A 15238-nucleotide genomic window follows, 5' to 3' on the forward strand; every position below is an offset into this window, starting at 1 on the left:
CGCCCATCTCACTCAAGAGGCCGAGGGCCAGCGCTGTCCGGAGACACTTCCGGGTCACGTGGCCAGCGTGACAAAGCTGCATCTGGCGAGCCAGCGCAGCACACGGAAACGCCGTTTACCTTCCCGCCAGTAAGCGGTCCCTATTTATCTACTTGCACCCGGGGGTAATTTCGAACTGCTAGGTTGGCAGGCGCTGGGACCGAGCAACGGGAGCGCACCCTGCCGCGGGGATTCGAACCGCCGACCTTCTGATCGGCAAGCCCTAGGCGCTGAGGCTTTTACCCACAGCGCCACCCGCATCCCTATAGTTAAAGCCATGATTTTCCCAGTAGTGATGTATGGAAGTGAGAGCTGGACCATAAAGAAGGCTGATCGCCGAAGAATGGATGCTTTTGAATTCTGGTGCCGGAGGAGACTCTTGAGAGTCCCATGGACTGCAAGAAGATCCAACCTATCCATTCTGAAGGAAATCAGCCCTGAGTGCTCACTGGAAGGACAGATCGTGAAGCTGAGGCTCCAATACTTTGGCCACCTCATGAGAAGAGAAGACTCCCTGGAAAAGACCCTGATGTTGGGAAAGATGGAGGGCACAAGGAGAAGGGGACGACAGAGGACGAGATGGTTGGACAGTGTTCTCGAAGCTACGAACATGAGTATGACCAAACTATGGGAGGCAGTGGAAGACAGGAGTGCCTGGCGTACTCTGGTCCATGGGGTCACGAAGAGTTGGACACGACTAAACAACAAATCTTTTATATTGAGCTTTTACCTTTTACCTGGTAAGCAAATATATTTAAATTAGGGCTGCAATTGGCTAGATTAACTGATTTAAAAGCTTCTAATCCAATAAAAAGAGATGCGGGTGGCGCTGTGGGTTAAACCACTGAGTCTAAGACTTGATGATCAGAAGGTCGGCGGTTCGAATCCCTGCGACGGAGTGAGCTCCCGTTGCTCGGTCCCTGCTCCTGCCAACCTGGCAGTTCGAAAGCACGTCAAAGTGCAAGTAGATATATAGGTACCGCTCCGGTGGGATGCTGGCCACATGATCTGGAAGCTGTACGCCGGCTCCCTCGGCCAATAAAGGGAGATGAGTGCCGCAACCCCAGAGTCGGCCACGACTGGACCTAATGGTCAGGGGTCCCTTTACCTTTAATCCAATAATATGGTGTGCCAACTGATTGGTTGGGTAACATATGCACAGTATTTTAAACTTGTTCATGAAAACTGCAGAAAATAAGATCCATTTTAGAAGAGATATTCTCCCTATTCTCACAGTAGGAATCTTTCTTCTGAAAGAGATACCTGCTGCAATCAACATGGGCATCATAAAAAAGGGGGGAGGAGTGATTATTCCTGCCTTCAAAATATTGGTTGGTTGTTGTTTTTTTAACCAAAATGCAAATTAAATATACAGATTACAATACGATACGATAATCTTTATTGTCATTGTCCCATACAGAACAACAAAACTGAAAAATCTAAATTAGTTAATCAACTAAAATTATTTAAACGGATTGTTGGACTAATTGGAATCTGATCAGTTAATCTACTAATGCTGCACAGTCTGGGAAGAATTAAAAAACATACATTCTGTGCATGCTCAGAAGCACAGTCTTAAACCAGGCATTGCTTGGTGGTGGGTGAGGAAGGGACCAGACAGCGGTGGGAGCAAACCCACTTGCTGTGAACAGATCATACATTTAAAGCAAACCTCCCCACGCACCAAAGAATCCTGGGAATTGTAGTTCGCACCTCCCCAGAGCTACAATTCCTAGTACAGTGGTACCTTGGCTTAAGTACTTAATTCGTTCCGGAGGTCTGTTCTTAACCTGAAACTGTTCTTAACCTGAAGCACTACTTTAGCTAATGGCGCCTCCTGCTGCCGCTGTGCCGCCGGAGCACGATTTCTGTTCTTATCCTGAAGCAATGTTCTTAACCTGAAGCACTATTTCTGGGTTAGCGGAGTCTGTAACCTGAAGCGTATGTAACCCGAGGTATCACTGTACCCTGAAATCGTTACCCCCAGGATTCCTGTGTTGTAGTGGGATCTATAGTTCGCCCCCCCCCCCGCGCTATAATTCCCAGCGCCCTTAAGTCCCCCAGGACTCTTAGGGTGTGTATGCTGCCAGCCTATGCCGCACATCACCCCCGCCCCAGAAAAGACATGCCTCCGTCCTCTCCCCTTGAAGAAGACCACCCGCTTTGCAGCCGCCGGCGTGTCCCCAATATCCGCGCAAGCCCCGCCCACGCCACTCATTCCCCCCGCCCCTTTCGGCGATCGAACACGCCCCTCGGCCCAAGAACGCAATCAAAAGCAAGTCCCGCCCACGCCACTCATTTCCTCCGCCCCTTTCGGGGATCGAACACGCCCCTCGGCCCAAGAACGCAATCAGAAACAAGCCCCGCCCCCGCCCCTTATTTGGAGGACCGACACCCTCCCCCCCCCCGTTCACCCACCCCTCGGACGCAATCAGCGCAAGCCCCGCCCCTAACGCCCACCCCGGTTGGACGGGCCAGCCTTTTCCCCGCCTTGACGGACAGCCAGCTCTCGGGCCACGCCCCGTTGTTTACCGCTCAGGCAGGCAGGGAGGGAGAAACGGGTCGGGCGGGCGCGCGCAGTTCAAACCGCCCCCCCCCTCCCGCCCGGCGCGAGGCGCCCGCTCTCCTTCCCGCCTCCATGTTGTTGCCTGAGGGGAAGACGCCGCAGCTGCCGCTGCCGCCGCCGCCACAAGGAGGACGGGAGGAGGAGGAGGCTGAGGCGGCTGCTGTCCCGCGCGCGGCGGGCCTGAGGGGAAGGCAGCGGGGGCGGGCGAAGCCTGTGGGGCGCTGAGGGGAGGGAAGGCGGAGGAGGCGGCGCCTGGGACTGGCGCTGACAGGCGAGGAGGGAAGGCGAGCGGGAAGGCGGCTGCTGCTGTTGCTGCTGCTGCTGTGGCGCAGCGCGGAGACCGGCCTCCTCCGCAGGCGCTGCCTCCCCTTCTCCCTCCCCCGTTTTCTTCTTCTTCTCTCCCCCCCCTTTTCCTCCTTCTCCCCCCTCCCTCGGACTCCCCCCCCCCCCTCAGAGCTGCATCGGGGAAGGAGGCGAAGGAGGGATGAGATAATCCCCGAGGGGAAGGGGGGAGGACAGGGCGGGTGGGGGCTTGATTAGGGGAGGGGGCACGGGAGGGGAGGGGGGAGGGCTCTTTCGGGGTGGGGTGGGGAGCACCTTTTCCTCCTCCTCCTGGAAAGGGGCATTTTTTCCATCTTCTGGCGGGAGGGGGGAGGTAGGTAAGTTTAGGGATCTAAATAGAGGGGGGGGGAGGAGGAAGGAAGGTGCTGCCTCCAGATGCGGAGGGGGGTCTGAACCCTCTTTTTTTGGGCAAGGGGATTTTGGGGGGAAATGATAGATCAGTGGCACGGTTTGGGGGGGTTACATGTAGGGTGTTTTGAATTGGGTTTTTCGGGGGAGGGGTAATACAAAGCCTTGGCTTTGGGGTGAGTGCGAGTGGGGTGTTGTTTTTTTTAGGGATCAGCTCAGGGCAGCCATTTAGGAGGCATAGGACAAATTGGAGGTGCGAAGGTGAGCCGCCGCCAAGACCCCGCATCTGTATTTTCTCTACTGCTGTCCTGAGGTTGCTGTTCAGGCGGGTATTTTTGTGCCTGGAGTAGGGATTTGGAGTGGCACTGGGTTTTTTCTTTTAACTCAGAGTGGTACAGGGTTTTGCTTTAGGTGGGGTAGTCTTTGGATTTGGGGTTCCCTCCCCCCCATCTTTTTTTAACTCCCTCCGTTCTTTGAAGAAGGAAAGAGGACAAGGCACTACAGAAGAGACCTGTATGCATGCTGCCTTCTATAACATATTTTTTTGGCTTCGTTCCTGGAGGAGTTCTTTTTTCACACATAAGTCTGCCTCTAGATTTCCTAAAAGGAAAACGAATAAAAAGGAACCCATAAACGCACACCGAACCTGCCTCTGGGAGGGAAATAGCCAGGTGAAAACGCACTCTGTTTCCATGGACAACCCGTCCATTATCACCCAGGTGACTAACCCCAAAGAGGAAGAAATCCTGTCTTGCTCTCAGGATAAAGGTGAGAAACTGTTCTCTATGGGTACACAATACTGTCCTAATGGTTGCATACAAAGTGGGCAAGCTGTTTTTTTTAAAAAAATTTCCTGTAATATTCCTTTCAGCATTGTGCCAGTGTAGACTCAGGTTGCTGCTCTGGTGTAGCACCTTGAACCTCTTCACTTAAGTGTTTTGCTTCAGTCCAGCAGTAAATTAAGACATCACTATAGCTATTGAAGTGGAATGCATTTTTGTGCCTCTCTGTGTTTTGTCTCTACTCCAATTGGTGTTGAGTGCAACTCGTGTAACCTTGTTGTTCCTCTGCCAGCTAGAGTTTGGGCCAAGTCCAAGCTCTAGGGAGGCAGACCTTTATTGAACTTAGTAGGATGGTTTTGAAATCTTGGCATTTGGGCACTGAGGAATTTGTGTTTTTTGGAAGAGGCTGGTGTAAACATCCTTCAAACTCTGGATTAAAATGATTGATTTGGAGACTTTTTGTTTAAGGTGTTTTGCGCTGAAACAGCTAAAAATGGTCAGGGAAAGCAATAAGGTGTACCAGTTTGGATGTAAAGATCCTACCCATAACATGCTTTGAACGTTGCCCTCCAGTTCAAAAACCAGGTCAAACTGTTTTCATTTTTCCTTCAGCAAAAGCAAGGCTTGAACCAAGATCAAGGTGGATGGTCAAAACTTCAGAATTTAAGGGGCGTTTTAGACCAGTGAAGCATGAAAGAAGTCATTGACTGTGCTCTCAATGTGTAGTGGCATGAAATGCAATGGGCAGTCCTTAAAAAAAAAAGGACATGAAATAAACCTGGTGGTACAAATGTAGTCACCTGAAAAACAATAAAGATTATAATCTTCCTCATGGCTACAGATTTATTTTTCAAGTTGTTGTAGCTATCTCTTTTACTGTAGTGTACTGTGACTGCTCCAGTTCTCTGCTTGTTTGGTGTGGCTAATAGGTAATAATCTTTGTCATGATGGCTAGAGTATCCTGCTGTGGAGTAGGCGTTTGATATTCTTTTGATTTTGGTTTACTTGTTTTAATTCTGTGATTTCCCTCATACCATTCATACTCATCATCACCATCATATAAAAAAGAAAGCCGTTAGTTTGAAACCAATTTAATGCTGTTAGTTAAAGCATTCATCCATGTTGGATAATCCTTTTCCTTCTATAGTGAGGAAGCTTTCAGATTTTTCAGGTTTCCAAACCCTTCGTCTTGTTCATCATGCTCCTTGTACATGCTCTTGTAATAGGGAGTCCTGTTACTAAAGAGACCAGTCTACATAAAACAGAACTGTGTAATGCTTGCATTGTTTTTGGAATATAAACCCATGTCTAGCAGATAAATATAGTGGTGGCAGTGGAAAATTAGGAACAAATGTGAGAACTTACTAGCAACCTCTGTACTAAGGTGTTCTGTTCAATGTGAACCGTGGTTAAGAGGGAACAGGCTGTGGGACTGCATGCTTGATTCCCTTCCCTGCCAGATCTTAACCAGGGTTAATGGTTGCTAACAGACACGATTAATACTAGCCACCGTTTTAGCTGGGGTTGGAACTTTGCTAGCAAACCATTATTAGTGTTAACTGATTAAAACTAGAGTATGAAACATGCTCATGTGAGTAGAGGGACTGGTGGGGAAAGAACATTTGATCTAGTGGCCTGCTCCTGATTTTTTTAAAAAAACCCACTAAGATACAAGAGCATTACAACTGCACTGGCTCGAGGAAATTTCCTAGTACTTCTCACTACTGGTGTTATGCTGAAGCAGTTGCATAAACCAACACTTGTCAGAAACAGATGATTTAATTGAAAAACCTATTAAACGCAAGGAGTGAAGCAAGAGACCTTCTCCATCAAACTCTGGATATTGGAGACAATCAAGAGAGGACTGTTATAAGCTTCCTGGAAGTAGCTGACTGGCTACAGTTAGAAAGGCAGGACTAGATGGGCCCCCTGATCAGATTTAACAGATTATGCACCTGGAGACTACCCGTTAGGATCCACAAAGTTGGATTGCCTTGCTAACAGAGTCAGGATTGTGTCCCTCTTTTTCAATGCAATCTCATGCATGTTTATTCAAAATAAACTTTCACTGTGCTCAGTGGGGTTTATTCCAGCATTGGTGTGTTGGGTTTTGGAAGCTGGAGCCAGGGAGATGAAGGTTTGGTTGGTTGGCAAGCAGCGCATATGTTCCCCTCTGGAGTTCTAGTGAAAGTTGGGACTTGTTTTGGCAGCAGGTGATGGAACCGCTCCAAGTGCCTAAGTGGCCCACCACCAAAATGCCCAGCCACAACTTCCTCTAACTTGATGCTAGTGAGCTGTAAAAAGAAATTGCAGAATTACACAACAGATGATTTTAAATTTCATACTTGGGGGGGTTAGTGTATATAATTTTGTGGGTGTCCGTCCCCCTCCGGTAGATTTTTAGATAAGAGGGTGGTTTCTTGAAATGCAGCAAAGGCGGCGGGAAATAACTGCTTGTGCAGCTGTCTTTTTTCATGTTGGGCCTGTTTCTACAGCTGTTTATGATTCTTATTTGTTTGCTTTGTCTCCTCATCACCATTGCCAGAGGGTGATGAAACACTCGCCATGGTGAGCGTGGGGAGTGGAACGGTGGACCCCTGCTACTAGTGAAGCTTTAGTAATGTGCAGGTGTTGACACATCTGCCTGCCAGTTGTAATTGCTCTGGTCTTTTTGGTGAACAAAAAGCCAGAAGCTCACAGGTTGCCATCTAGAAGTCTCATTTTTGCTGAGGTTTGGCGTAGGTAAGAAGAGATTTTGTTGCTCTTACCTTCTCAAAATCACAGCACAAATAGGAGAAAACCCTGCCTACCAAAGCACTTGTTAATTACAGCAAATGGTATCTTCATAGTAGGCCAAGTCAACATTCATGGACTATTTATCCACATACAATATTGACTTTGCGGATGGGCAGTTAGGCAATTTACAGCATAAGCTGTCTCTGGAGCTGCTTTATAAGTTTTTGTATGCTTTCTTCCTCTTGAAAAAATTTGTTCAGCATTTTAGCTTTGCTACAAATCTGAAGTAGCTTAGGATGGGAGAAAGTGTCTTGCCCAAGGACACCCAGTGAACTTCATAGTTGAACAGGGATTTGAACTTTAATTTCCCACATTCAAACTCAATACTCTAGACCAGGCATAGGCAAACTCGGCCCTCCATATGTTTTGGGACTACAATTCCCATCATCCCTGACCACTGGTCCTGTTAGCTAGGGATCATGGTAGTTGTAGTCCCAAAACATCTGGAGGGCCGAGTTTGCCTATGCCTGCTCTAGACACTATAGCATGGAGGCAAATAACATCGCCTGTGCTCCATATAGATAGCAGTTGGTAAGCAAGCCTGCATCAGACCAATAGCTGCCTTTGACCTTCTCATGATGTGGTGTCATCATGTCACACAAAATGGATATGGGCTGGTTTTAAAGAATGACACAGTTACTGGTCAATAATGGTCACTCTTGTTGCATCAGTGGAATAAGTGAATTCTTCCCAGCCTGATAAAGAAGTTGACCCATATTGATGTACACTATTTGGGCTCTTTAATTTATAGCAGAATTTGTTAGGATTAGACTCATAAAATGACTTAAAAAAACAATGGTTTACATACAGTTTCTAGGTGTGCTCTGAAAACTTGATACTAAAGTAACAGAAAATCAACTACACATGCATGTATAAAAATACATAGTTTTTATATTACAATATGAATGTTTATATTTCCAATGGAGGGTGTGTGTGGTTGTTGTTGTTTTTTTAACAAAACTGTGTTGCATAATAAAATTTCCATTTGTAATAATACAATGAATGGATACAGTGTTGATCAAATTTCTCATTTTCAAAGTTGCAATCAATGTAACTGTAAGGGCCATGTAATGTATATGTGAGCTTGTGTTAGAAAGTCAAGTGAACCTGGAGACATTTCTGATCCAATACTGGAAAAGTATTCCAAGTTGTTCTAGAGACCAACTACGTGTAATGCTAAATACGTAGTTTAGCACTGCGTGAATCTTTTTTAAAAAATGGTTTGCTGTGCGTGAGAATTGGTGTGCAAGGAGGAGTTTCCTAACTTTTCCTTACCACACCATAGTCCTGACAGTCCACATAACAGTGTGTGTATTTCTGTTATGTGTCACCTTAAACTGTTATCTGTCTCAAGCCATTTTGAAGGAGTTGGATAGAACCTGCAACAATGAAATAATAGCCTCATGTGGATATCATATGTTTAAATGGTCAAGCAATACATTAATAAAGCATTGCCTTCATTAATCAAAACCATTTCCTACAAATTACATCTCTTTGCTGTTACAGCCCTTTAACTTTGTAAACATCAAGAGATTGCAATTTTGATCCTTTTAAGGAGATAAAAAAGCTTGTTTTTTGCGTTTGTGTGTATGCCTTATCTGTTTCATTCTACGTTACCCTGCTTTCAAAATGTGACATACCTGTTTAAAGTTACAATTCTTTGGAAATGAGTCTTCACAGTTTTATTAGCCAGACTTTAGAAACATTCTTTATTGTGAACATCATTATTTGGCTATATCTTCTGTGCAAAATAAAAATGCTGTCTAGCAGCTTAATTATAAATTATACACAAATCATCTCCTGTAGCTTCTTCATGCCACCATGTTGTCAGCTGTGACCTACCCTAAAGGATGATCAGCTCTATAAGCATTATAAGGCCAGCTATATAAATTCAGCAGTAGCCAAGAAAGGAAGGGGACACTTTACTACAGTAACTTTTGAGAGGGCGCCTAGAAATGGGAGGTGCTTAATGAAGAGTGAATGAAATGCAAGTGAGCTGAAATTGCTATGGCCTGAGTGGTAATTTGAGTTTTTCAAAGCATATGTTGGAATGTAACAGTGCCTTCCAAAGAAGAATCAAATTATATAAACCCATTAGTATCACTGACTCTTTTTTTAGATCTTTTGAAATTACAACTGAATGATATATTTAAAAAATGGCTCTAGGCGATAACAATAATGAATAAAGTACATAATAAATTTAGTACATAATGCTCCCTCCCCAACATTTTTAATGTTTGTATAATAGGCTTTGTATAATGGAAGTCGAGGTTATATGATGTTTGGTTTCTTACTCATTTGGGTAAAGCTTTTAAGATGCTGAATGCAAAACAAAAGAAATCTATATTATGAGAGCAGTGATGCTGTACTTCATCATTGGCTAGAGTTCTAGGTGTTAACAGAACCATTCGGGGTGGGCTTTTCCTTCTAGGCTACCTTCAGCTTCAGATACTTATGATTAATGTAGGGCTTTAAACACACAGCCACAAACTTCACTGTAAGTTTAGGGGTGGACAGACTTCAGGCTTGCAGGTTCTACTTTGTGAGGTGTTTTCCCCCCCTAGATCCCTGAGATCCAACAACCAAAGGCTGACATGCAAAAGATAAACACTTAGAGTTAAAAAATTCCCAGTCCAACAGTTTGTTATGAGCACCACACACAAATCTAGTCATGCAGACCCCAAGCTTCTGTTATTTCAGCAGTGTAGTTTAGGAAGAGGGGAATAAATTTGTTCCTGCTATTGTGAAATAGTTGGGAGTCAGAAATCTTTACTGATCTATTGTAAGCCACCCAGAGATCTAGCAGTAGATCCAGGTTTACCTGCTGCCCATTTCTTCTGTAGTTTACCACAATATTAATAAATAGTAACACTGCAAGGTAATTCTCTTCAGGTGTAAGCCTTGTTGGTTCAATGAGACTTATTACCAAGTACATGTGTATAGCGAGGAACCACTTTTGTCCAGAGGACCAGATCCCAAAGTAGTCAGTTTTCTGCATGCCACTTTAAGGATTGTGTCATATGTTGTAAGGTGCAGGAAAAGTGGACATGGCTGGGCTGTATGACTCAAAGCCAGAAGCCAGACAGGCCTGATTAGGCACCAGAGCCAGAGGTTCCCAACCAAAGATGTATATGATTGCAATTTGTAAAGTGGCTGGATGTGTTCTAGACCTTTAATGTTACTTATAATAGCAAATTGCTGTTATATAATAAAATGCCTAGTTGAAAAAATCACTCCTGGCAATGTGGCAGATCATCTCCTGCATACAGAATTGTGTACAAGTGAATATCAGTCTGCAAAACACTTGAGTTGTTTGCCTAGACCAGGTCTATATATATGTAGTGGAATAAAATATGACAGGAAACTAGGAAGTTGCTTTATGCCAAATCAGACTGATGATCCACTGAATTCAGTAATGTCCACACTGACTTAGAGCAGCTCTCAAAGCTCTCAGACAGGAAGTCTTCCCAAACCATAAATGGAGATTGAACCTAGGCACCTTTGGCATGCAAAGCAGATGTCCTGCTACTGAGCTATGACTGTTCCCCATTTCAGGTGCGCTTCATCCGCATTTAGCAGTCCATGACTGCGAACCAGTGGACAAATGTGTGTGATTATCAGATCTTGATTCTAACAGCCCATTTATTTATTCTTTATAATAACATTTATATGTTTATTTTCTCTTGAAAGCCCCCCCCCCTCCGTGTGTGTGTATATAGACACACACACGGAGTACCCATAAAATACCAGAGAAGCAAAACCAAATGTATAAGAGGGTGAGACTTAGTAGTTCCAAAGCATAAAAGTATCAATGAATTTGTGAATGTATAAGTCTAAATGTGGTGTTTGCTAACTGCAGACACATCACATCTTCCAGAACTACAGTCACTTCTTTTTGCCTTCAGTGAAACTTCCTCTCAAAAATGCATTAGATGGGCAAGAGAGTAATGTTAACCAATTATGAAATGCCCACAATAGACTTTTTAAATATATGTCTTTGAAAATTTTATAGCCAAGGAACAATTTACTTTCACTTGTGTCCCCACCCCCTTGTTTCCTGGTGGATTATGACGAATCTTCCTACTCTTAAATATTGCTAAGCAGCTGCTGCTCCTTCCCTAAACTGGGGGGTGTTATTTGTTTTCCAAGTACAGTTTGAGTTCTGTATTAGTTTTCCGCTTTCTACTTTGGAAAAATAGCAGCTTTTAAAATACAAATGAGTCATCTTGGTTTGAGCTGTTTTGTGTGTGAGCTGTTCTTCCCCCATCAGTAGTTGAGGGACTTGTTCCTTTCTTAATCCAATGGCCAGGAATCCTTGTAGGAGTTTTTAAACTGAGTGTGATTGACAGATTTATGGAAGAAAACTTGGATTAGTGTAAAGGTTTCTTCAAATAAGACGAATTGAGCACATTTGACAGCTTCTTTGTCCGTATTTTTAAAACTTGCAAGCTGCATGTAGATAATCTTGTGTGTTGCATATTGTTCCTACATGAGAGGTTTAGTACCAGTTTCAAATAATAACCAATGGAAAAGTGCTCCCCCAGCACACCCACACCCACAGATGTATAAAATTTCATTTTCTGATAGTAGAATCCTATACAGTCCCTCACTAAATTCAGTGGGGCTTACTCCCAAGTAAGTGATTGTAGGGTTGCAGCATAAAGCTACTTAAATACAAAGGAAAGGAAATCCTAACCCTCCCCCATACTAATCTAGCTGGCCTAAGTGTATCCCATGGAAGGAAGTTTGCATTATGTTTGGCAAGTCACTGGTTATACATAGTTGCCACCCTTGTGCAATAAAAATAAACCTGTACATACTTGCAACAATTTTTCACCACTTGTCCAGTTCAGCTATTGTTATGTACTGAGTTGAATAGGATCCAAACTGCAGCAGTCTGATTGGTCCTAGAACAATAGGATCCAAAAGGCAGCAGTCTGATTGGTCCTAGAACAATAGGATTCAGAATGCAGCAGTCTGATTGGTCCTAGAACAATGCAGCAGTATGATTGGTTGGCAGGAACTACCCAATCATGCTCCAGATAGAAGTGAATCCACAACCTGATTGGCTTACAGTAGAATTCCAGAATTAGCCAATCATGTGCAGCCCATTGTGTAAATAATGTATATGAAGCTGATACTTTGAGGGGACTTTCATTCCTCCTCACCACTATGAGCTGAATAAAGAGCATGAAATCACTTTGCGACTCTGAGTATATTTCAGCTATTTTAGGATATTCTAGTACAGCCTGAGGATTGCTGGTTTTGGAAACGTTATGCTCATGCTAAAATTACCCAGGCAGCCTTAAGAACCTTTCCATTCTCATGTTGTCTTCCTGTTATCTTGTAAGCACTGTGAAGGCAGAAGGTTTATATGTAGTACAAACTTGCTTAGGCCACAGTGTTGCTTAACTACAAAAGTGTAGAGTCTTGGTTTCTGCAAATCTGGAGCTTGAGGCCTAAATTTTGGGATGGTGGCAGGCCTGAAACTTGAAATGCAGACCTTCCTCAATCACTTGTAAAGCAGGGAGTGTAGGTAATATATAATACAAAAAGAAGTATTTGGGTGGAGTTGCTGAACGTCTATGCCTGCTGCACATTTCCCTAAAGTGCTTTTTCCAGTAAATGGAGGTTAAGGGGTGCTAGGCATTGGGGGAGAAAAAGAAATGGCAGTCTGGGGTCAGGTTCCTTTTCCTTTCTGCCACTTTGGTGTCTTAAAACCTAGACACTTTTTTTACACATGCTTTGAGGGTCTAGTGTGCCTTCTTACATGTTTTCACATTGTGAGATGTGCACATCTTCCAGCTCGCTGCTGTGTTTTCCTCTCCCCCCTGTTACTTTTTTTAAAAAAAAATGTTGTTGCTCTGGAGCTCTGACCAGAAAGTGACCTAGTGTCCTTTACTCTGCATCTTTCATTCCTGCTCTTAATTCTTGGTCAATTCTTGGTTGGTATCCTTGGGGAGGTTTTTGTTGTTGTTTCATTGACAGAATCATTACTGCTCCATTAACATCGCTCTTCTCTTGACTTCTTCCTCTGCGGAAAATGATGGTGTTAGTATGCAGCGTTGGTTTACAGGTTAACTGTTTGGAAAATGCTTTGAACTGATGTTTATGTATATGATTATCTCCCATAAATGCTGTTATGTTTTAGTCTTGATGGTGGCAGATGTTAGCTGTGTGTGCCACACTCAGCTAGCCAAATTGCCTCTAGAAAGAAGCATTTGACTTGGGGTTGCACAAGGGCATCATAAAGATTGCTGTAACATTTGCAGCTGTTGCAAAAGCTGTCCATTACAATAACTGCAATCAATTTAACGTGTATACGTAGGATGCCTGGTAGCAAGGTTAAAGGTGTTTTACACTATTCTCTGAAAAATGTGGAATGGCATTACCAGTGCAGGCATGAATTCTTCCTAATACTGGATACTTCAACTTTCTTTTTTCTTCTGTAAGTTTGCAGTTCAGATAGGGGGTAAAATGCAAGGAGCTGGCTGGTTGAAGGTTCATTAGTATTGCAGTAATAAAAATGAAGGACACTGCAGCAAGGAAGTGAAACTTGGCCCAAAGTATATTAGCTTTGTCAGCACTTTGGCAGGAAAATAAATTATCTGAAGTTTAGATATCTTGTGTTTGAAACCAGCTTTATTGTCATCTTAAAGGAACATCGAGTCTTTAAATTCTTTTTTTTCCTTTACTGAATATTTTATTTTATTTCAAGATTCAAAGTTACACTTTGTCACTCAACAGTCATAATTCTATTCTACAATGCTAATGACTTCCCGCTCACCCATCCTCAATGTTTATAATCATGATTACATACAATTGCATTTTAAAATTCTGTCATATCCAGTTTCATCCTTTGTAACAGATGTCTTGCTATGTTCTCCCTATTTTTTTCTTAGGGTATTTAAATTTAAATAAAATAACCTGTGTATCCCACTGTTTTCAGTATTAGCTGAGTATTGCAGTATTAGTTTCTCCCACTTCTGTTTGCCTTTGTTGTAGCCTGTATTGTCCCAATGTGGATATATGATGCTTGGTTTATTTTAAAGCACTTCTATGCTGCTTAATATTTTAGAAAATATCTCAGTTTTTCATTGAGGTTCTGCTCCTAAGTTCCTTATAAATCATTTGTCTTGTGATGATGCTTGCTTTGGTGGTGGTGGTGATCAGACTTCCATGTGCTCTTGTGTTTCTTGTTGTAGAGAGCATTGAGACTAATCTAGCTTACTTGCAAGGGTATCATGCAAAGTATACACATGCACAAAAAGTCTATGGGGTGAGTAGGCAGAGGGGAGGGACATTAAAAGTGACTCTACAAGTTTAACATGCATTTCTGCCCATGCATGACATTGAGGTGGAGAATCTTAAGAGAGGTACAGTTCTCAGTTAGATACAAATAAGCTGCTTTCTTTTGAGTCAAGCCTGTGATCTACATAGTCCAATATCATCTACCCTTTCAGCAGCTCTCTAGGATCTTTTCTGGCCTGTAATCATTTGACTAGTGACCTTGGACTCTGGACCTAGAATTTTCTATCCTCTCACTGATCTGATATGCCCCATCTGTATACATAGGTGCTGATGGTGTTTGTATCTTAAGCAAAGTGGGTCAAATGTAGGCCACCGATGCTTCAAAACAAGGCAAATACTTGTGCTAAAAACTAGTGTGGACACAGTTTTTAAAAGCACAGTAAAGCACAATTAATATTGTAACCAAAGAATAGAGGCAGCAATATCATTGCAATTTGCACATTTAATCATTCATGTTTATGTCATAACAACTAAACTGAAATGTCTTATTGTGGTAGCTATATTCAAAATAACTGGGACGTGGGTGGCGCTGTGGTCTAAACCACTGAGCCTCTTAGGCTTGCCAATCGGAAGGTCAGCAGTTTGAATCTGTGGCCGTGTGACAGGGTGAGCTCTTGTTGCTCTGGCCCAGCTTCTGCCAACCTAGCAGTTCGAAAGCATACCAGTGCAAGTAGATAAATAGGTACCGCTGCAGTAGGAAGGTAAATGGCATTTCAATGTGCTCTGGCACTCGTCACGGTGTATTGCTGCACCAGAAGCAGTTTAGTCATGCTGGCCAATGACCCATAAAGCTGTCTGTGGACAAACACCGGCTCCTTCGGCCTGAAGCGAGATGAGTGCCGCACCCCACGATCGCCCTTGACAGGACTTAACCATCCAGGGGTCCTGTCCTCCTTTATCTTTTTACCTATTCAGAATAGCTCTAGATAGAACTCTAATCCACATTGGGGGATAAGGCTAGTAAATAAATTTTCGTGAGGTGACAGTGTAAGCCAGAATCATTTTGTGTGTATGCCCCAAACTAGGATAAAACAGCTTGAAACTTATCTAGTTT

At 43.5% G+C, this 15238-nt stretch overlaps 1 protein-coding gene across 2 annotated transcripts in view; it reads left to right on the forward strand.

The window, feature by feature from the left end:
- Positions 1–3209: 3209 nt before the first annotated feature.
- Positions 3210–15238, forward strand: part of CTDSPL (CTD small phosphatase like) — a 69209-nt gene continuing 57180 nt past the window's right edge. The window contains exon 1 of one of the 2 annotated variants that reach the window (XM_053409362.1): positions 3210–4063. In XM_053409362.1, coding sequence (XP_053265337.1) covers positions 3811–4063 — 253 coding nt within the window. In that variant the 5' untranslated portion in view covers positions 3210–3810. The remainder of the gene's footprint in view (positions 4064–15238) is intronic. The other variant, XM_053409361.1, reaches the window with a different exon arrangement.

This window comes from Podarcis raffonei, chromosome 12, assembly GCF_027172205.1.
Source record: "Podarcis raffonei isolate rPodRaf1 chromosome 12, rPodRaf1.pri, whole genome shotgun sequence".
Classification (NCBI taxonomy): domain Eukaryota; kingdom Metazoa; phylum Chordata; class Lepidosauria; order Squamata; family Lacertidae; genus Podarcis; species Podarcis raffonei.